Source organism: Rosa rugosa, chromosome 3 (assembly GCF_958449725.1).
Source record: "Rosa rugosa chromosome 3, drRosRugo1.1, whole genome shotgun sequence".
NCBI classification, from domain to species: Eukaryota; Viridiplantae; Streptophyta; class Magnoliopsida; order Rosales; family Rosaceae; genus Rosa; species Rosa rugosa.
The window spans coordinates 27,858,321-27,880,411 of NC_084822.1; the positions used below are offsets into that span (position 1 = coordinate 27,858,321).

The 22,091-nt window shown below is 39.3% G+C and overlaps 1 protein-coding gene across 1 annotated transcript; it reads right to left on the bottom strand.

Annotated features, from left to right (window-relative positions):
- Positions 1-221: 221 nt before the first annotated feature.
- Positions 222-3,913, bottom strand: LOC133736446 (laccase-14-like). The gene is made up of 7 exons (XM_062163936.1): positions 3,754-3,913; positions 3,105-3,256; positions 2,779-3,023; positions 2,276-2,404; positions 1,213-1,807; positions 650-1,008; positions 222-563 (listed from the first exon to the last, which is right to left on the bottom strand). The coding sequence occupies exons 1-7, from the start codon at positions 3,844-3,846 to the stop codon at positions 376-378; spliced, it is 1,761 nt and encodes a 586-aa protein (XP_062019920.1). The 5' UTR covers positions 3,847-3,913; the 3' UTR covers positions 222-375.
- Between the last annotated feature and the right edge of the window lie 18,178 nt (positions 3,914-22,091).

The following is a 22,091-nucleotide window of genomic DNA, read 5'->3' on the forward strand; positions in this document are numbered from 1 at the left end:
CCGGTGACCTCGCCGGCGACCGGATTGCGGTGAGGTTTCTAATGACTTTTTAATTATTTGGAGGTCAAACTTGGCTTTCTACCTTTAAATGAGGTAAGTGGGAACACAAATCTTTTAGTGGAATAAGTGAACATTTATTGAGCCAAATTTAGACATTTAATCAAAAGTCCTTACAACTACGAATACCCCCAACCAACAAAATGGTTCAGGACGAACAATAATGGTTTCAAAGAATAACAATGATATAGTAATAGATATTGATAGTTTTATTGGTCAATACTAGATAAAACTTTTCTAATGCTATTTGGATTGAAAAACTACAGCAGTCCCATGTGGACTACAATATAGATGGCCCGAGTGTATATGATTCCAAATTTATTTACCCGTCCTGCTGAATTTGTGGGAAGGTCGCAACCTGATGGTAGGTGAATCAGTGCAGGGAGGCATGTATGGAGGAGGTTCTCGCATGCACATCTCCGGTGTGCCTCCATTCTTCACTATCATCACAAAGCTCATGCCCCAACTGAAATGTCGATCCAAATGACAGTGCCATAACCAAACCCCTACAAGAATCATCCACATTAAATCATGGATATATATACCACTTATTATGTAATAAAAGTCAAAAGTAAACATAAAAGGAGCATACCAGGATTACTTGCTTTGAACCTGATAGCAAGCCATCCTTTCATTGGGACTGAAACAGTGGTCATCTTCGGTGGATCAACCAAATTGTAGCTTTGGGGATCTCTCACATTGTCAAAATTTCCAAAACCTGATCCGACTACATAAAAGCTATAGCCATGCAAGTGCATTGGATGATTCTCTGATGCATTAATCGTATTAGTACCCTGAAACACTATTTCCACCTCTTCATTGTACTCTAACACCTTGACCTTGGTTGCCTTGACAGTTACCTCAGTATTATCAGGCAAATTGTCATTCACAAAGTCATACATATATGGTGGAAAATCTGGGAAGTCTGAGGCATAAAACCCACTCATGTTCCTGCATCAAGATGTGGTGTGGACATAATGTCATTACGGTTGTATTTGAATTCTTCAGATAAGATTATGCAATAATGCATTATATATGAAATTTCCAAAGTCACATCTAATGATACTGTCATACTGAAATAGAGCCTTATGGGAAAAATCAGAAAAGGCATTATCACAATCCTTCAAGGAACAAAAAGATTGAAAAAGCATATACCTGTAGTAGGCAAGTAGCACATCTGTAGTTGGATTAACCCAGCTTATATTGTTTAAACTTGCAAGAAGAGAAACTGTCACATCATCAGAACCCTCAATCACAGAACCATTATTCATCTCAACCGCTATGTACATTTTGGTAGTTATATTCACTGGCACATTTATTGGGTGGTCTTTGCTTGCTAAGCTCTTGATTTTGTCTGTAAATTCTATTGCAGGTAATAAATCCTCATAGGAAGGGAGGGTACTTGGATAAATTGGGTATGCTGGGGTTGTGTAATTGCCTTTATACTCCAGAATTGCTGTAACATTTGACTTGTCATATTCTTGATCATCTGGCCTAACACTATCAAATTGTCTAGCAGCCATGTAGTATTGACCAAGAGACTGGTTAGCTGTGACCAAAATATCCATGGTTTGTCCGGGGGAAATCATGATATTATCGGTCACAATTGGTTTAACATATGCTCCATCCAAACCAACAACAGTGAGGCTATGTTCAGCAATAGCAAAGTAAAGTTCTGCATTCATAACTGCACTAACCAGGCGAAGAAGGTATGTCTTGCCATACTCCACTTGCCAGCGATATGTACTATCTGCAAGGTTATGATGACATTATATCAGAAATATATATCTGCAATATGTTACTTAACTAACATCAATAAAATTAGAAGACAGTACATGATAATGCATATGTCATAAGGCTGCAAATATTTCTTTTGGCCAAGATTCATCCATCTGGTAAATGAAATTAAAATTCCAATCATTTATACTTAGTTCCATGAAGAAACATCAATGATAGATTGATAGATCTCTTCTCAAATTTGGAGAGTTAGATATATATTGATGGAGTCCAAGACCTATTGGCTGTGGGTGGAGAGTTGTAGGGCGTTATATATATGTGGTAACAAAAGGCTAACAATTATCAATGTGTAATTCTAACTATATTCATGTTATTATTCACTGTTTTACACACAGCCATAAACATTCAGTTTAATTCATGTATATTATGACGATCACTATATAACTCATTCATTCTCCTGGGCGTACATAAAGTCAAATACCATTTGAGCATAGGCCGAAATCTCCTGGTTGTCCATTCATGGTGTAGCAATCAGAGCGAGGAGTGTCAGAACCATCTTCGACATCCTCAGCAACCACCTCATTCAGATTATCAATGTAATACCAAGAACCTGCAAGTATACGAGGAGTAACAGCAATTAAATCATCTAATATGCTGCCTTAACTACATGTGTTTTGTGCTTGTAATGGTGATTTACCAGAAAGCTAAATATCTGGATCCTACAAGAACTACACGTCATTGGTTCTCATTCTCTAAGACGCATAAAAGAAATGGAAAATGAAAGTTTAACGGATTTTACAGTTCTGATAAAAAGCTGTCACCTCAGGTTCACTTCAGTGCGGAATTTTTATTCTTTACAAAGTCTATTTTAAGGATTTGAGCAACTCGACAAAAATGATGCTGACAAAAATTACGCTGAGAATGTAATTTTCAAGCTTAAACTGTAACAAAGGTTACTCTGAGAATGAAAGTAAAGATACATACCAAGTACAACTATTTCTTCTCCATCTGGCTCTGGAAATGGAAAACCCGTCTCATTTGAGGGCATAACAACAATGGCACCATGGACACTAGCTCTGGTCCAATCACTGTGAGCATGCCACCAAAGTGTTCCTTCCTCATCAGAAAATATAACCTCGTAAGTGAAATTTGATCCTGGTTCAATTGGACACTGCGTGACATACTCAGGACCATCTGACCAAGGGTTCCTTGGTTGATGCACACCATGCCTGTACACAACATAATGTTCTTAAAACACTATATGTTGAGAAATATTGTTGTAGCCTACAGAGAAATCACAAATTTATTACCAGTGAATAGTAAGGCCATAGGCTCCTTGATTTTGGACATTGACATAAACAGTATCACCTTTTTGCACACGAATGACTGGCCCTGGAAAACTGTCATTGACTACCAGCATGCTCTTAGTCCGACATAACCTTGTAAAGTTGGCCTCCTTGAGCTACATCAATATAACATATTAAACAAGTACTAAATCAACTAAAACAGAAGACAGAAAACCAAGTAAAACTCTTTTTGTTTGTTTTCTTTTGGGGTTATTCTGTACGTACCACATTAATTAGATTCTTCTATTGCAAATTCAAAATAAAGAAATTAAGAAATAAATTACCGATACACAGAGGAAACATTCCAAGAGATTAACTCTTCCATTTGAAAACATATGACTTTAATAAGGCTAGTGTCAAATGACATTATTCCGAAAAGACAATCTCTAGCCATCTTTCTAGTGAAGTCATCTTAATGCAAGTAAAAACAGTAAACTGATGTCTTCTATGAACATTTTAGGATTGCCATAACAGGTAACATCTTGCTGGAAATGTGAATGCAGGCACAAGGAAGGTCGAGGGTCCTAATGTCCTATATTTATGGTTGCCTCCAGCCACCGAAATCCATGGTGTGGCTTTCGTCCACAAGAGAAAGAGAGAAACGAAAACTTACTACAAAGTCATAGTAGTGAACATTTCCTTCAACTAGGCAAAGAAGCGCACTGCATAGAAGCAGAGAACCCAGCAACCGTTGGAGCACACCCATCTTCACGCGGAAACTAATTGTTCTGGTTGTTCTGGACTAACTGCATGAATAGTTCATATATGTACGTTAGAGTATCCAACTTTCATTTATGGTTCATATATATATGTACGGTAGAGTATCCAACTTTCTTTCACTTTTAGAGGTTGAAATCTTGTTAGATACAAAACTTTCTTGGAGTAGAAACCTCCAGTTCCGGACGCAGACAAAATGTTTCATTTTAGATAGCTCGGGGTATCTAACTTTTGATTAATTTCAATACGTGAGCTCAGTTATTTATTATTTCTTTTCTGGGTGTGTTCCCTGGAACAAGCTAGCAATATATAGAATTGAAGAAGGGAACTCTCGTAGAAGTATAGGTACTTAGTCTATTCATAGAAGATTTGGGTTTCAAAACTTACACGACGCACTGCCTTCTACCGAATAAAAAGAGTTGCTAAACCCAAAAATGGGGGGTTTTGGACCACAACTAACTTTCAGGTTGCCTTAATGAGTGTAGAAATTTTTTTCTGCGGACAAGAAATGCATAATGCTCCAATTGCTTGGTCGGTTGCTTCTACTCCTAAATTTGAAAAACTTAATTGAGTATTAGGGAAGATTATATTAGAGTCTTTATGGATAAAGTGAGAACATACATCATACCTACAAATCAACTAATTCTAATAGGAAAAGAATCCTAATTAATTACGGAATATTGAGTCCTAATTAATTGCGGAATACGGAATATCAAATCCTAATTAATAAAGAAAAATATTAACAGCTCATTCCAACATTCAAGGCCTAAATTCTGCCGCTCATTCTAATGCTAAGATTTTATTTAAAATGCGGTCTTCACCAATAACTCCTGGAGTTAAAATTTTTGTGTTGCAACTTATTAGAGGTAGACTCAGAACTAGAGATCAAATTTTTACTAACCTCCCCTTCTTGTCATACACAGCCAGAAACTATTGATCATCTGTTCCTTTTTTGTTCTTTTACTAGTCAAGTTTGAATGCTTTAGAAGAGTCAAAATCACGCCAAGATTGGAAGAATTCCTTTATTGATTGGATGAAATGTTTTCCTTACAATACAATGAATGATTCTCTATTCTAATTTTCTGATTACATTTGGCATACTAGAAATCAGTTCATCTTTAAGATATTATGAAAACTCCCCTACAAATTGTTTATGTAGCAGCTACTATCTCTTCTTATATTCGAATACTTTCCAATAAAAGACGTCATCCAAATTTAAGGCCTCAAGGAACAATTAGATATATACCTTCTTGTCCCTTTATCGGACTTTCTTTCATTTTTGAGGTTGAAATCTTGTTAAATACAACACTTTCTTGGAGTAGAAACCTCCAGGCCCAGATACAGAGAAAATGTTTCATTTTAGATATAGGGGGCAAAAAATCACAAATGGTCACTGAGTTATGAACCGTTCGACACTTAACTCACTATATTTTCAACAATATCATTTAACTTACTCACTTTTACATCCGTCTTTCATTTAACTCACTGTCGTTAATTTTACCATTAGAAACCGTTAAAATTGAGGGTATATTTATCTAAACACTGAAAAAATGCATTTCCTAACTTGAAAAAAAAAATCTGAAGAAAAAATGACATATTGTTTTAGAGAAACTGAAATTGAGAGGAATTCGCTGTGTATTCTCATTGATAATAGGGGCCTCTTTATATAGAGGATTACAATGCATAGAATCTCAATCATACAAGGAAAGTAATCGTACATTGAACAGGAATCTAAATCCTTCTAATTTAACCCTATTACCACTAGGTCAAGTAACCTAGAGTTTGGGCCAAACACAGAAAAGAGATTTCCTTAAACACTCCCCCTTGTGTTGCCCAAACGCGGTGCTTCTCTTGTTGCCTCGTTAAAAACCTTGCCGAGTAACAAAAACCCAGTGGGACAAAAATAACCTCGGTCGAAGGGGAAAAAGAGCACAACACACCCTTCACGTTTCGAGATGAACATGTAGACATCTCCCTCTGATGTCTGCGTCTCCCCCTGATGACTACGATCATGGGAGTTCAGATAATTTCCGCAAACGATGCATGTTTCTCGAAAGTGGAATTTAGGCAATGACTTAGTGAGCAAGTCTGCCACACTGTCCTCAGATTGAACCTAGTTCACTTTGATCTTGGGAGAGTCTGTTGTTGCTGATTATCCTTGGTGTTGTCGCTTTTGATGTAGCCTTGCTTCATTTGTGTAGGCTCATTTGTGGTAGACTTCAAACCACAACTTTTCGAACATGCGTAATTATGGATCCAATCCATATACATTCACGAACCACTTCGTGAAGAGCAATGATCTCAGCATTGTTCGAAGATATAGCGACTAGGGTCTATTTCTGTAGACCTCCAAGATATCACTGTCTTTACCCATGGTGAACAATTAACCAGTTTGGGAATGACATTTGTACGGGTCAGAGAGATACCCAATATCATCAAAACCTTCCAAAACACATGTCGTTTTGGGATGGGGATAATGGACGCAGGCCAGTGTTGGCGGCGTTCCTGGTGTGTGATGGGTTTGAATCCATCGTCTCTCTGTAAGGATAGAACAAGCCCATATCAATCGTACATCTCAAGTACTGAAGGATATCTTTTACACCAATCTAATGGCGTCGCGTTGGCGCGGAGCTATATCTTAGCTAACAAGTTCATGGTAAATGAGATGTCCGGTCTAGTGCATTGAGCTAGGTACAATAATGGGCCTATTGTACTTAACTAGGGCATTTCTGCCCTTAGCGCATCTTCGTCATCATCCTTCGAACGAAGAGGATCCTTTTCAGGATCAAGACTATGGACGATCATAGGGGTGCTTGAAGGTTTGACCTTGTCAAAATGCCAAAACATCTATCAACACGATGCTCAAGTTCCAAACCGAGACATAATCGTGTTCTCCCATAATCCTTCATCTCAAAATCGGATTTCAAGTGTTCAGCGGTTTCCCTTAACTCTTTAAGGGCTTCTAATGAAGATCATGTCCAACATGAACCGCGATAGAATCCGAAACTTGTTATGGAAACGCGTGGGCATATCCCTTCCCAATCAAGTAGTCACTTTAGTGAGCGTTTCAACCTCTTTGTAAACGCGCTCCGTGGTCTAGAGCTACTTGACTTGGGTAAATGAAGTTCACTATGAACCTTCATGTATATTCTGTATCTAGATCCCTATAGAGATACGTAGTGACCACATTTGTAAGATGCATGTTCAGTTATTCGGAAACTATCAAACTGACAGGGTAGTGGAGTGCAATGACATCCATTACGAGAGAATATGTCTCATCGTAGTCGATTCCAGGGCGTTTTATGAGAAGCCTTGCGCCATAAGGCGAGATTACCATCTCTTTTTCTTACTACGCTTTCTAACGAAGACCCATTAGTCAATAGGTTTTATGTCAGGAGGTGTTGGCATCACTAGCTCAAAAACCTTCCTCTTCGTTAAAGAATCCAACTTAACCTGGATCGCATCTTTCCATTTAGGCCAAATCTCTCTATGTTGGCATTCATTCATCAACGGAGAGTGGTTCGATATCATCTGACTCAACAAACTCATGCGCAACGAAATGCGCAACTACATCATCAATTATGATGGAGTTTCTATCCCACGTCTCATGTACACTAGTGTAATTTTCATAGAGCTCTATATTCTCAGGAATAGGTTCTAACGTTGAGGCGTCCCCCAACGATTACCCTAAACCGGAAGATTCTCATGAGATGGATTTTGAGTCTTGATGATCAAAGGATTGGAATGTGCCAAAGTGTCCTTCGAACCCACGGGCCTCCCACGCATCCTAGCTGGGGCCATGGCCTGTAACGCCAGAGTGCCACTCTCTTTGGCGTTGGCACCATGCCTACCTCCGTGTAGGGTGGCGCTACGTCCTCTCGTAGGGACGTACTTCCTTGCAGGTATGTTTGCAGCATATTTGTGTGATCTCGTCACTTTAACAGGTATCGAGATGAGACATAGTGGGGACAGGCCACGACAATTCCTGTCATTCCTGTTGAACATCTATGTTCTTATCTCCCCCTAACGACGGGAAGACTGTCTCATCAAAGTGACATCCGCAAATCTAGCGGTAAGGAGATCGCCTTGCAAGGGCATTAAATGGCGGACAATTGTTGGAGTCTTAAATCCAACGTAGTTGCCCATTCGTCTGTAAGGACCCATCATAGTACGCTGTGGCGACGCAATTGGCACATAAATAGCACACTGAAATATGCGTAAATACGATACTTGTACCCAGTCACTAGCTGTAACGCAGAGGTAGATTGAGTGGCGGTGGGTCGTAGACGAATTAGCATAGCTGCATGTGATATTGCATCACCCCAAGCGGATATGAGGAGATTGGTGCGCATTACCAATGTCCGGACTACCATCGTAGTCATTTCCGCGAGATCATTTTGGTGTGTTCATGAGAATATGATGTCCAACATCAGTCCCATTGCAATAACCATCGAAAGTCTTCGATGTAAACTCTCTAGCATCGTCAAGTCCAATTGACGGAATTAGGATGATCCGGGGAGTGAGCCCGTTGTCATATGATATTTGCTAGGAGTGTAGCATAAGCAGCATGTACAAGTGGACAATGGCACAACACGTGACCATCATGTTTGCGTGTCAACCAACATCCTGAGATATTTAAACGTCCGCAAGTTGGTTGAATCAGTCCACAGAATCCCTATGGATTCTATGTAAGAACATAATGAGTATTTTCATATCCTTTGCATAGGATGGTCTCAGTCCTAATTTCCCTAAGGAACGGGCTTTGTAAAACGAGCGAGAGGCTTTAGAAGCAACCAATGAGAATTTTGGTTAGGCCTGAGCGTCTGAAACGCTATTTTGAAGCAAGTTGGTGATTGCATCATAACCTGGGGTGCCATCACCATGATGGACGCCATCCATGGCGTTATGGATAGGGACTATGCTAGCCCTAGGCTGGTGGTGGACGGAGGCGGTGCCCTAGGCAGCAGCGTCGGTCACACTTAATCCAGGAATCAACTTTTGATTCATGCTTCATTTCGCTCGATAGAAAAGATGTCCATGTGAAGTCTGTTATAGACGGATCATCATATCATGACTAGGATGATCTATCCTGTCGTGACAAAGCCAATATGTGTCTAAATCTAAGAGATCTTCTCTCATAACTTTATTGGATTTTATAGCTCGAATAGTGACATAAAGTCCACTAGAGAGACACATAAACTTCTCTAAGATGCGCCTTTGTTCGCAATCATTAGAGGTATTGCAAAGGAACACATTTCCGTTCTCTACATGCGTCTTCGCATGGAATCCGTTGGCTATTCATAGGTGCGATTGGCCCTAGGAGCGTAGAGAGTTTCTGTGACAGTAATTAAGGTGCCATTTGGCAAGTGGAACTTGGGCTATTCCATGTCCTTGAATTAATACTGATGGCCCAGCCATCGTAGTCACAAAGTAATATGCTCAGAATCAAAATTGAGTCATAATGAAAAGAAATCGAAATTTTATTCATAAGCCAACGGAATACATCATTGTCTCTTAACCATTAGGAGAATCTAATCCAAATGCTAGTTAATGCAAAACAAAGGTAGTCGTTTGACTTCTTTCGGTAACTCCAAAATAAATATGATCAGGTGAGTAGAGAGATGTCGGTGGAGCAAAGCTCGCTTAAGTACCACTTATCAAAATAACATCGATTCCATAGTTCTTAGCAACCATCAATGCATAGACGGGGAAGGTAGAGAGAGTCTTCTCAATCAACATCGCATTTGTGATCTCTTTACCACAGAATTCCATTAAGGATTTAATGCGAAATGCTACCGAGTTGTAGTCAATAACTGACTTGAAATCACAGAAGTGGAGGCTATGCCATCTCACTTCTAGGTCAGGAAGCAGGGAGTCAAGAACGTTGCCAAATCTTTCTTCGAGTGAGACCCATAGCCTTCTGGGGTCTTCATCATTCATACACTCGTACTGGAGCGAATCATCCATATGACGAGTCATTAGGATGACGACTTTTGCCTTATTTGCCTCTAAGGCTGCTTTATTTGCTTCCAAAGCTTGAGCTTGCTCAACAGTTTGCACGTCCTGGCTAGGCTCGAGAATCATATCCAGGATTCCATCGGCCTTAAGATGCTGGCGGACATCACGAACCCACCTGTGATATCTAGAGCCATTTTTTCCCAATGGAGCAAAGTCCAGTTTGTTCAGGTTACTCATACTGAAACAGAACAAGAAATTAGGGTTAGTTTCGGAGCATAAAAGGCTACCACGAAAACATATAAAATTTCTGAGCGTAGTCGCTTCCAAGAAATTAGAAATTTCCGAGCGTAGTCGCTTCCAAGAAATTAGATTCCAAGAGGGTTTGGATTAGATCGAAATAATGATGTGTTTGTGGTCGATCATAACTTCTCAACAAACTCTAAGTTTGGAGGACTCTACAAGCTCCAAGCTTGGAGTCACTTGGAGTGAGCACGAACCCCCACAGTTCGGCTTAATTAGGTCTCCCCTATGATGAAGAAAGGGGGGTAGAAGAAGGGAGTTTGCAAGTCCCCAAGAAAAAGAAGCGAAAAAGAATAAAAAACTTCAAAAACGGGAACTTTTAGTAAACCATACCTCTTAGGATTGCAGAGCGTATTCGATCCTCGTTGTAGGATTGCAGACGAGCTTCAGTCCTAGGTGAATCAAACTTGTTGAAATTCGGAGCAGATTCGCTTCTGAACAGCTCCCACTTCGATTGGTGTACAGGTCTCAAACGACTCCAATAGGGCTTAAATTTGGAGGTCGGATAGAAGAGACATAGGTGAACAACTTTGATGAAGGAAGAATTTTGATCTGAAGTTCTGAACTAGACGTTTCGGGGCTTACAAACTGACTGATATGCACAGGAACGAGCATGCTAAACAGCTCCCACCTCGAATGGTGTACAGGTCCCAAAATGACTCCAATAGGGCTGAAATTTTGAGGTCAGATAGAAGAGACAGAGATGAACAATTTTTATGAAGAAAGGATTTTGATCAGAGGTCCCGAACAAGACGTTTCGGGGCGTGCAAGCAGGCTGATCTGCACAGGAATGAGCGTGCTGCTGTGCTGCAGGGGCACCAGGCGTGCGGCAATGCTGCAGAGGCATTAGGCGGCACACGGGTGCGCAAGGGCTGCAGGGGCAGCGTACGGCATGGCTAGCAAGGGCTAGGAGCTTGCGGCAGTTTTGATGAGAAGAGTTTTCGGGTTTTTTGTTTTAGGGTTTTGGTTTTTTGGGCTAGGGTTAGGGCTCGTGCTGATAACGTGTTTTAGAGAAACTGAAATTGAGAGGAATTCGCTGTGTATTCTCATTGATAATAGGGGCCTCTTTATATAGAGGATTACAATGCATAGAATCTCAATCATACAAGGAAAGTAATCGTACATTGAATAGGAATCTAAATCCTTCTAATTTAACCCTATTACCACTACGTCAAGTAACCTCCAAACACAGAAAAGAGATTTCCTTAAACACATATTTTTTTCAAATTTTCTTTCAATTTAATAAAAAAAATATTTTTTTTTTCAAATTTTATTTCAATTTAATAAAAAAATCCCTTTTTTTTTTTTCAGAAATTGAAAAAAAAATTGAAGAAAAATCTAATAAATTTACGAATTTTTTTTTCAAGTTAGAATTTTCAGGGGGTGTATTCATTTAAGAGTCTACAAGATTTTTTTTGTATTTTAAAAGTCTATGGATATTCAATTGAGATTTTAAACAGTCCTTTAAAATCTTGATGTATTCAATTAAGATTTAAAATTATCCACTCAAATCTGTCGATATTCAAAAGTATACGGATTTTGGAGGATTTCATTAAATGCTGGATTTTGGAGGATTTTATAGTGCTTTTTATACATATTGAAACTAAAAAACAATCCAACCACTTCCCAAGAGATTTTGATAGATTCTATCTCACTCAAAAAATGAAGAACCTCTTCACCAAAAAAAAAAATTGAAGAAGCAACCCTCAATAGGTGATACTCATCCATTTTGCCTTAGACCTATTTTCCCACTATCATCAATTCTCACTATAGCTGTAGAAGCCTTAATCCTTCTAGCTAATTAAGCTCACTTCCAATGGTATTGTTAAGATGATACATACACACATGTTTCTTTTGTAAATTAGATATGAAATAAATTATGTCATTAGTTTACTACTTTATTTTTTGTGTAACATTTTGGCTGGTTAATTTTCTCTTATTGTTCATATATCATTATACACAACATAAAGAATGGTAGATTGCCATACTTTTTTTGTCATTGATATAGCATTATAGTTGGATCCATACATCCATTGCTTAAATATTAAAGAAAAAAAAAATTTAACCTACCAAAAACATCATAAGGACTTGTAAAATCTAAACAAATACTAGTAAATCAATCCATTAGCATCAATCAGAGTCTATATAGAATTTAAACAATCCGTGGATTAAGTAAATTCATGGATTATAAAAGTTTGAGTTTTTATTGAATACACCCTCCTCAGTGTTTAGACAAATATACCCTCAATTTTAACGGTTTTTAATGATAAAATTAACGACAGTGAGTTAAGTGAAAGACGGATGTAAAAGTGAGTGAGTTAAGTAATATTGTTGAAAATATAGTGAGTTAAGTGTCGAACGAATCATAACTCAGTGACCATTTGTGACATTTTCCTTTTAAATAAGGGTATCTAACTTTTGATTAGTTTTAACATGGGACCCTCAGTTATTTATTATTTCTTTTCTGGGTGTGTCCTTCGGAACAAGCAATAGAATTTTAGAAGATAATCCTCGTACAAATACAAATACTTTACAAGTACGTAGTCTAGTCTAGTCTATTCATAGAAGACTTGGGTTCAAAGCTTACACGAGGTACTCTCTTCAACCAAGAAATGGGGTTTTGGACCGCAACAAACTTTCAGGTTGCCCTATATAAGGAGGCTTTTATTGACCTAACAGGACACATATCTCTGAACTAACTTTCAGAGGCATGGGGCTTAGGGAACACATGTTTATATCTCACCAAGAATTCCATTCTGTCAGCACCATAACTACAAAACATTAATACATAGATTTGGTTTTCTTTTTGCACGTTTTTTTTTTGTTGTACGTACTGACGGTGCAATTAAACCATCGCTTTATTTAATTTTTTATTAATTTATTTTAAATCTGAACCGTTGATTGTATCTGACCGTTGGTTAGGCCGTTAAGTCTCTGTTTGTCTCTGTTAATTAACTTTAAGTCTGGGCATAGGCTTGGTTCCTTAAACAATATTCGTTAGATATTGTGGAGAAGAACGACGACGAATCTCCGGTGTCGAGTCCACCTCGGCCTTCTAAACCTGATGCTAATCCTAAGCCAGTTGCTGACAAAGTCGAATAAAGCAATACAAAGCCGCATGCATTCGCCTGAAACTGCCGAAAACCCGCCGGAAAGCTTGAAGCTTTCAGGCTCTGTTTCGTCGCCGCCGGTCGTCGACTGAACAGACCAAGGCTAGGATTCGCCTCACGCCGTTAAGGCGGTTCAGAATCCAAACAACTGGAGGAATTTATTCACCAGTGAGTTGGTTTGGTTTCTTGAGTATAATTTGGTTTTCAATGTATTTTGGTTATTAATTAAGTATGCTAGCTGTGTTTTTTAGTTGTAAACAAATTGGAGTTTGGATTTGGACTGGGAACTAGGAGACGCAAGAGATGGTGAAATATGAGGTTATGTTAGTTCCGTTTCTGTGCTTTGATGATTGTAAAGGAGGTTGAAGAAGAATAGCAAATCTGGGATTCTGGGTAGAGCTGGTTCTATTTCTATTATTATTATTATATAATCAAGCTAATAAATAAAAAAGATGGAGAGTATAACTGTATAATCAACAGCAACAATGGTTCATACAGTGGCTAAAGCGTGATGTTGTCATTGGGCTTTCTGGGTTCAAGCCGTCTTGACTAATTTGTTTTGATATTTTTATGTTTTTTTTTTTTTTTTTTCCTTCCTTGGGTACCATGGGATTACGTAGGAGTTAGAGTTGGCATTCAATACCCGCTGGGTAATACCCACTCAATAATAATTTGTGGGTAATACCCATCAAATAATTTGCGGGTATGGGTATTTATCAAATCCATTTCTAAACGGGTAAACCCATACCCACCCATTTACCCGTTGAGTTTTTTTTTTTTTTAATTTAAGGCCTTTAGCCTATTAAAAGCTGGGTTTTTTTTTTTTTTTAAATACTCACTATTTAAGCGCCCCCATTCCCCATATGGGGATATTTTCAAATAGTCAATTGAGTATTTCAAATACTTGAGACAGTGTTTAAGAAAGAAATTATTGGTTTAGTCATGAGGAAGCAATACGTTTAAAACAAATATTTATTTCCGTAAAACAATTTTCACAACTTGGCGATTAAATGTAAAATAATAAAAACCATCCTCACAGATCGCCTTTTGAATCGTCTTTTCACAATTATACGAAGATCCAACGGTCGGATCCTCACGGATCGCCTTTTGAATCCTCTTTTCACAATTATACGATGATCCAACAATCATATCCTCATCCGAGACCACACAAAGTCATCGGAACACTTCTACGATCAATATATCAAATCTACAAGTCGATCAGACGGCTTGATCCTCACGGATCAAAACCCATTTACGCCAATATATCGAAACTATATTTCGTAACAATTGAGACTTTATTAAATTTACAGCAAACAAGACTTGAAGGTGTATTCTGGGTGGGAAAGAGAAATACCCCGTATAGGTTTTCTGTTTTTTTTTTAGAATAAGAAAATTATAAAAATGCCCCATATGTTGGTTGAAAACTAATAGTTCTCAATTAAAAAAAAAATTTGGGTGTGGTTTACAATTTTATATGGGTATTTGGGTACCCACGGGTATACCCATACCCCACCCATTTTTATACGGGTATTTTGTAATTACCCATGTCACGCCCCGAATTTAGAATAATTAAATTCAAATCCGAAACGCGAGAACAAACAATCACAAAAAGACTCTTAGAAAATTTTCAAATAAACTAAGCAACAAACAAACTGAACTCACAATGTCAATACCGACTCGTTCTTTAGAGTCACATATTACATTACAGATAGTTTACAAATTAAACTGAATATCAATTCAACATGTAACCACTCTCACCAACTCACTACACAGCGGAAGACTACAAGTATGAGCGCCCTTCTACACCCACGTGACGGAAAGTCTACCTCAGCTTCGATAACGATCACTCGATATTCTAACCTGCACAATAACCCCTACACCATAGAATACTGCACCGGGAATGTAAACAACAAACCCGGTAAGCTTTTCAGCCCGTATGAGTAAACTCAAATAAAGCGACTCACGTCACACATGCTTATAATTCTCAGCTCGTGAGATAATTAAAGCAACAATATTTAAATCCACAAAATACAACCAAACATCAAGTTCATATCATATCATATCATGCTCATTTCCCTCAACATAACGCGGTTGCCAAAATCATGGCATCCCAACTCATTTTCCAATCACTACAGCTCACAACCCACAACTGTACCCACAATAAGAATTATGCAAAATCTGTAATCCCTGCATAGAAACTTAGTTCAGGAGATCACGTGAAAACAAACAAAAGAATTCATAGTAATCCCTGCATAGAAACTTAGTTCAGGAGATTACTTAAAAATCAAACAAAGAAACCATAGTAATCCCTGCATATAGTTTAGTTCAGGAGATTACATTAAAACAAACAATACAAAAGGCAGTAATCCCTGCATATAACTTAGTTCAGGAGATTACATAAAAACAAACAATTCAAATAAAACCGAAATCAACTCCACACTCTAGAAAGAACTCAAGTCCCTCAATGGACAATAAAGGAAAGAATCCACCCGAACTCTCATTTAAAAACATGTACCCTTGAGTGCCATAACACAAAGTTATCCCCCAAGAAGTACAACTGCAGACAACATATACCCTTGAGTGCCATAACACAAGTTATCCCCCAAGAAGTACAACTGCAGACAGCATATACCCTTGAGTGCCAGAACACAAAGTTATCCCCCAAGAAGTACAACTGCAAGCATCTGATATCATTACACCCAGGTTTACCACTGTAACCTTCGGACTTCAGACCTTTCGGCCCTCAGAACATAACCCAGGTTTACCACTGTAACCTTCGGACTTCGGACCACTTGGCCCTCAGAACAAAACCATTTAAGGAAATCCCACACGACTCACAATGTCACATCACACTTTCAATTCACTCTTTCAACAATATAACCATCAAACATATACATATCACAACGCCACTCCATCCATATATATATATTCCACGTAAATATATATATACGTAGTCATTCACGCAGGAATGACCACTAATACCAACTATAGTTTTATAAATTATTCCTCTCGAAAATCATTTTATATCAAAACCTTGTTTTAACTTACCCATGAACCGTTGTCGATCAAGTTCATATATTTTAAAACAAATAATTTATTTTGATAAATATGATTTTACATACTAACAATTAAATCTACTAAATTAAAACATAACTACTTTACCAACCGAAACACCGTGAGATTTACTCACCTCCAAATCCTGCTGCATCTTTACACAAACCAAGACAAGCACAAAATCACAATCACAACCGTCCGTCCAAAACAAATCCGTCCATCACCTAATCAAATAAGATCGCAACTTAGCAAACGAATCACAAAATACACTTAAACAACAATCCAACGGTTGGATTCCCACAGATCGCCCTTGGGATCATCCTATCAAAATTATACGAAGATCCAACGGTCGGATCTTCGCGAATTGCAAACCGAAGATAATGCGTAAAACCGAAACCCTAGCATGCATCAACTTTCTTCAAAATAACCTTATAATATATCAAAACGACCGTATCGATGCGTAGATGAATAAACTGAAAATAGAACACAAAAAGGAAGCTGGACGCGCTGTCGGCAGTAGGCGGTCAACAGTGGCGGGTTAACGACGGTCAACGCCGGCCAACCACCTCCGATGGCAAAGTGACCAACTACAAACTTGTTCAAAATGAAGAGATGAGCAACTTTCATACCTGGAGCTAAGTCTGGATAGGCCTAGATCGTCCTAGATCAAGCCTGGAAGTTGGAATAATCTCAGCCCTCTGATCAGATTCCAGATCCAACCAGAACCGTCGAAAGCTTCAAACCTTGATCTTTCGCTCCACAGGTAAAATCGTGATGCAAGGCGGGTATGAGGATGATCAAGAGGAGGAGGACATTCCGAAACCGGGAAGGATCAGCCAAGGAGTCGCCGGAAATTAGGAAATCCAACCCGGTCGGCCCGCCGTCACTGTTCACATCTCCGATCTCCTCCTGGGTTGCTCCACCGGTGCAACAGACACCAGAGGTCGACGGAGGAAGGCTGGGTGAGTCGATCTGAGCCGGGTCCGCCGTCGTACGTCACCGGAAAACGAAGATGGATCCGGGTCGGGTCGAGAGCAACCTGCCGGGTGAGGAGAGAGAACGGAGAGAAAGCTGGGGCCAAAACGCAAAAAGGGAGAAATTTGGGATTTATGAAAAAATCCATAATTTTCTTATATTTATAGAAATTTCCTAACTTTTCAATCGATCATAACTTTCTCATACGAACTCCGATTTCCGCGTTCCTCATGTCCACGAACTCGTATCGACATGCTCTACAACTTTCATGAAGGAAGATTTCGGAGAATCCCAACGTATAAAAAGTCAACCTTTGTGAACCCCCTAAAACGTGCACTTCGAATAAATATTCGTCCGAAAATAATTCAACTCCACCCTCGAACCCCGAAATCGTACAAACGAACACTTATTAATCCCAAGAAATATTTAGGAATTAATAACAAATTTCCGAGGTCTTACATTCTATCCTCCTTAAAGAAATTTCGTCCCGAAATTTAAGCACACTACCCAACAATCAGGTATGGCTAAACACATCCTCGAATCCTGTCCTTGTTCCCCAACAGGTATGGCTAAAAAATCTGGGAATGAGTATTTCTTCAATGTTTGATCAATTCCTAACACAACTCACCATGGATTTGGAAACTGGACTTGATTGGAACCAAATAGAAAGTAAATTTTCTTCCTTTTATTTTAATTTGACAGCCCATATCCGTTTTTTGATGAATTTTCTTGTTCAATATTAGTTCTCAAATAACTCAATAAGTGTTTATAGTGCTCGAAGGTAATAAAGATAACGGTCACGGATGGACAATTTGATTTGTACTCATTATGGAAGTGTGGAGAATGAAAGGGGTAGAGCTATGAATTAGGGTCAAAATTGAAAATTTATAGACAAATATAGTAAGGGTTCCAAATACTAATTTAGGAGGTTTGAATAAAACCACTCATTATGTAGTTGTCTTTTTTTTTGTTTTTTTGTTTAGTAAACCACAATACTTCAATAAAACTTGACAATACATAAAAGTATACATTCTAAAATGAACAATGTGGAGGATATATAATTTTTGAATAATGGTAATTCCATTGATAATAGCGCATGCCAAGAAGGCCATTACATACTCACCCGCTGACACATGACAATGGCCAGAACAAGGCTTCGTGGAGGAGCCACAGTAGTACATAGGATAGACCAACTATATTTGAACTTATCGCTCACTTTAAAAGCGAGCCTATAAGCTATGGAAAAACATAGCAAATAGAAAAGCCAAAACTACACTCGTTTGGTTCCTAATACAAGGAAATTTATTGTAATTAGACAAAAAGCTAAAAACATAGGTTTGGGCCAAGAGCCTAAACCCTAGCCCAAATAGAAGTTGATGGACTAAGGTAGAACCCCAGCCCAAACAATTAAGCCCAATAGGGCATACCAAGGAGATCTCCAGGCCCAGCAGCCGATTTGGGCCCAGTCCGCCGTCTTCTCCCGCAATCCATCGTACGGCCCCTGCCAGCAGAGTTCGGTCCGATCTATTCTGACGACAAACGACATCAAGATCCACATCGCCATGGCAGCGAGCCATGCCGCCGACCTGCATCAAAACTGAACAGAACATCCCTGATCTGGGTTCCTTGACTCCTCGGCCCAACTCCCTCGATCGAAACAATGGCGGCGCCGTCGATCCAAGAACCAAACCGCCACGACCTCGCATCATCTGTCGCCCAAGCCACGCCGCCGCGACCTGCATCACAACAAACCAAAACCATCCCCGATCCCAGCCTTGCCAAACCACACCGCCATCGATCGAGTTCCATGACGCGGACGATCCAAGAACACCATCAACGGGGACGACTGCCGGCCCAGACAACACGACCACCCCCATCTCCACCATCCCAGCCAAATCAAACTGACATAACACCAGAGAGAATCCCACCGGTGTCCCATGGGCAGTAGTTCTCCCGTCCGGCAGCAATCCCATGACAATCGGAGGCCCGAATGCCAGGCCGACGTCCGGGCGCCGCCGGACGAGAAGAGATTTACAACCGGAAGGCCTTAGGGTTTAGGTGAGAGAGCGGCCCTCTCTTTTCGGCCAAATTTATTATTGAAAATTTAGAGTGGAGGAAATATAATTAAACCTATTCAACTGTTGGATATTCTCATGAAGAGAAGAAAAGATTATGGTAAAAAATTTACTTATTTTCGTAAATTTTTTGGCCTCGATTCACGTGGTGAACCTTAATCCCCCAATCAAACTAAAACGTTCATGACCACTCATTCATAACTTTTTTTTTTAATATGTCAGCGCTCACACTCTCATGGGGATGAGCTCCGTCAACCCATGTAAAAAATTTTGGGTACTTATCTCCTCGTGATTCGGCTCATCTTAGAGAAGTAAAGGCGTATATAGGGTTTGACCGCTTTGACCGATATTGAAACGACAACGGACCGAGTCAACTTTTTACACAATACCTATTACTACACTATAAATACATGGATAATGTCAAATTTATTATTATTTTTTTATTCCACAAAATTCTTATATGCTTATTAAGGTGGTTTAACTTGTTATTGGTTATATAAAAAAAATATACATTCGAAAACCAACAACTTAGAGGAAATATAGTTTGGACAATTCCACCATTGGATATTCTTTGGATATTATCATGTCAGTAAGAAAATGCTATAGCAAAAAATTTACCCATTTTAGTCATCGTATAGGTCTTGATTCACGTGGTCAACGATCTAATCCCTAAGTCCCTGTCAAATTAAAATGCTCATAACCACTTCTTCATAACTTCTGTTTTCGAGACATCAATGCTCATACTCTCATGGGGTTGAATTATGTCAACCTATGAAAAAGATTTGAGACGTTTATCCCGTTGTGATTTGCATCTTGTCAGGGAAATATAATCGTTTATTAGGTTAACCGTTTTGAATGATGTCAAAACGACGGCGGACTAGATTAATTATTTTACACAATACCTATCACTATGCAATAAATATATGGTTAATTTCAAATTTATTGATTTTCAATTTCATTTTTTTTATTGCATAGAATATGGAAAAATATGCCTTTTTTTTTTTTTTTCGTCGCGATTTTGTGAAAAATTAGTTCGTTGTGGTTCCTTATGAGTTTCCGCGGTTCATTGGCTAACATGTTAGATTTCTCATTATTGAGTCATACTAATGATTGAAACATATATTTTACTTCTTGCAGGATGGAATATTTGTCATATAGATGTGCTAATAATGAAATAATGGATGAAATAGTAAGTTTTCTTCTCTGAGCGAGAGAGCAAAAACTCTCTGAGCGAGAGAGCAAAACCCTAGGGCGGCGGCAGTCTTAGACCACAAGATCGCTCTCGTCCGGTGGCTACCCCGGCATCTTGGGTGGCCTTTGGCCTCGCCGACGCCGCGCGGTCTGCTGCCGGACGGGGATGCAAGCTAACGTTTTGGGGAGCTCCTATTGAGGGGTCTTGCTTGAGGTGTTTGCAGGTTGGATTGGGTTGCAGACTTGGCGAGATTTTTATGCGGTGGCTTCATGGGCGGACTCGGGGCTCGATTTGCTGCTGGATCGACGACCTTTCGAGATGGGTTACCTTTCTGCGGCGGCGTGGATTGCAGGCGTTGGATCGGGGTGTGTCGTGGTGATGCTGGGTGTGGCGGCGTGGTTCCGGGTGATTTGGGCTGTGGCGATTGGTTCGTAGCGGCGGGATCATGGCGGAGCAGGTTCGACATGGTCAGCGGAGCAGGCGCGGCGCTGGGATCTGTTCGATGGTTCGGCGCGTGTGGAGATGAAGGTTTGGGCCTGGACCCGATCAGGTCTGCTGGGCTTTTTGCAGGGGCTCCTTTTTGGATCTGCCTTGAACTGAATAAGTTGGGCTAGGGTTTTTGCCCTAGGCCCATCCCTATGTTAATTAGTTTGTCTAATTACAATAATTTCCTTTGTTTTAGGAACCTACGCACTTTTGTGCACCCTATGTCTCTTTAGCGTCTCTGGAGTAGTACCGAAGGAGGATATCCGCTATTTCTACGTATTTAAATACACAATGAGTAGGACTATATGTATGTACCACTTATGGGTACTACCACTAGCTTCTTGTCTGTCTATAGATGACAGCGGAAGGGTATGTAACGGCCTATTCTGGCTTGTGATGAATATATTAGCACCCGATTTGGGTTTGATTCAAAAAATGAAATAATGGATGAAGATGTGGAACAAAGTTTTCCACGCAAAAGAAAAAGGAAAGCAGCAGTATGGAATAACTCGAAGTAAAAATGATCAAGGGGGGAGAGAAAGCAATTTGCAAGCATAGCGGCAAGATCCTAAGTGCAAAATCTACAAATGGAACTAATTATTTGAATTTACATGTTAAATCATTTTGATTATTTAAATTGATGCTGAAAAATGAATTTAATTTTGTTTATCAACTTAACACTAAAGTCAAAAAAAAAAATATTAGTAAGTAATAAATTTTTTTTATTTTAAAAACCCTACATTTAATGGGCTGGAGGCCTATTGTTTTTTTTTTTTTTTAATCCTTATTGGAAACGAGTAAATGGGTCAGTTATGGGTTACCCGTTTGGAAATGAGTGGGTAAATACTCATACCCGCAAACTATTTCTTGGGTAAATACCCATTGGATATTACCCGTGAAAATTACTGGGTGGGTATTACCCATCGGCTATTAACCAGTGCGTACAAATGGCAACTCACTTTGATCTCGTGGAGTTGTAGACATGGACGTAAAAAGTAAAAAACCCGGTTTTTATTTTTAATTGACTTTTTGTTTTGTGGCTTGGAGTTTGACTCTCCGCTTTTTGCAAGGCCCATTTTTTCAT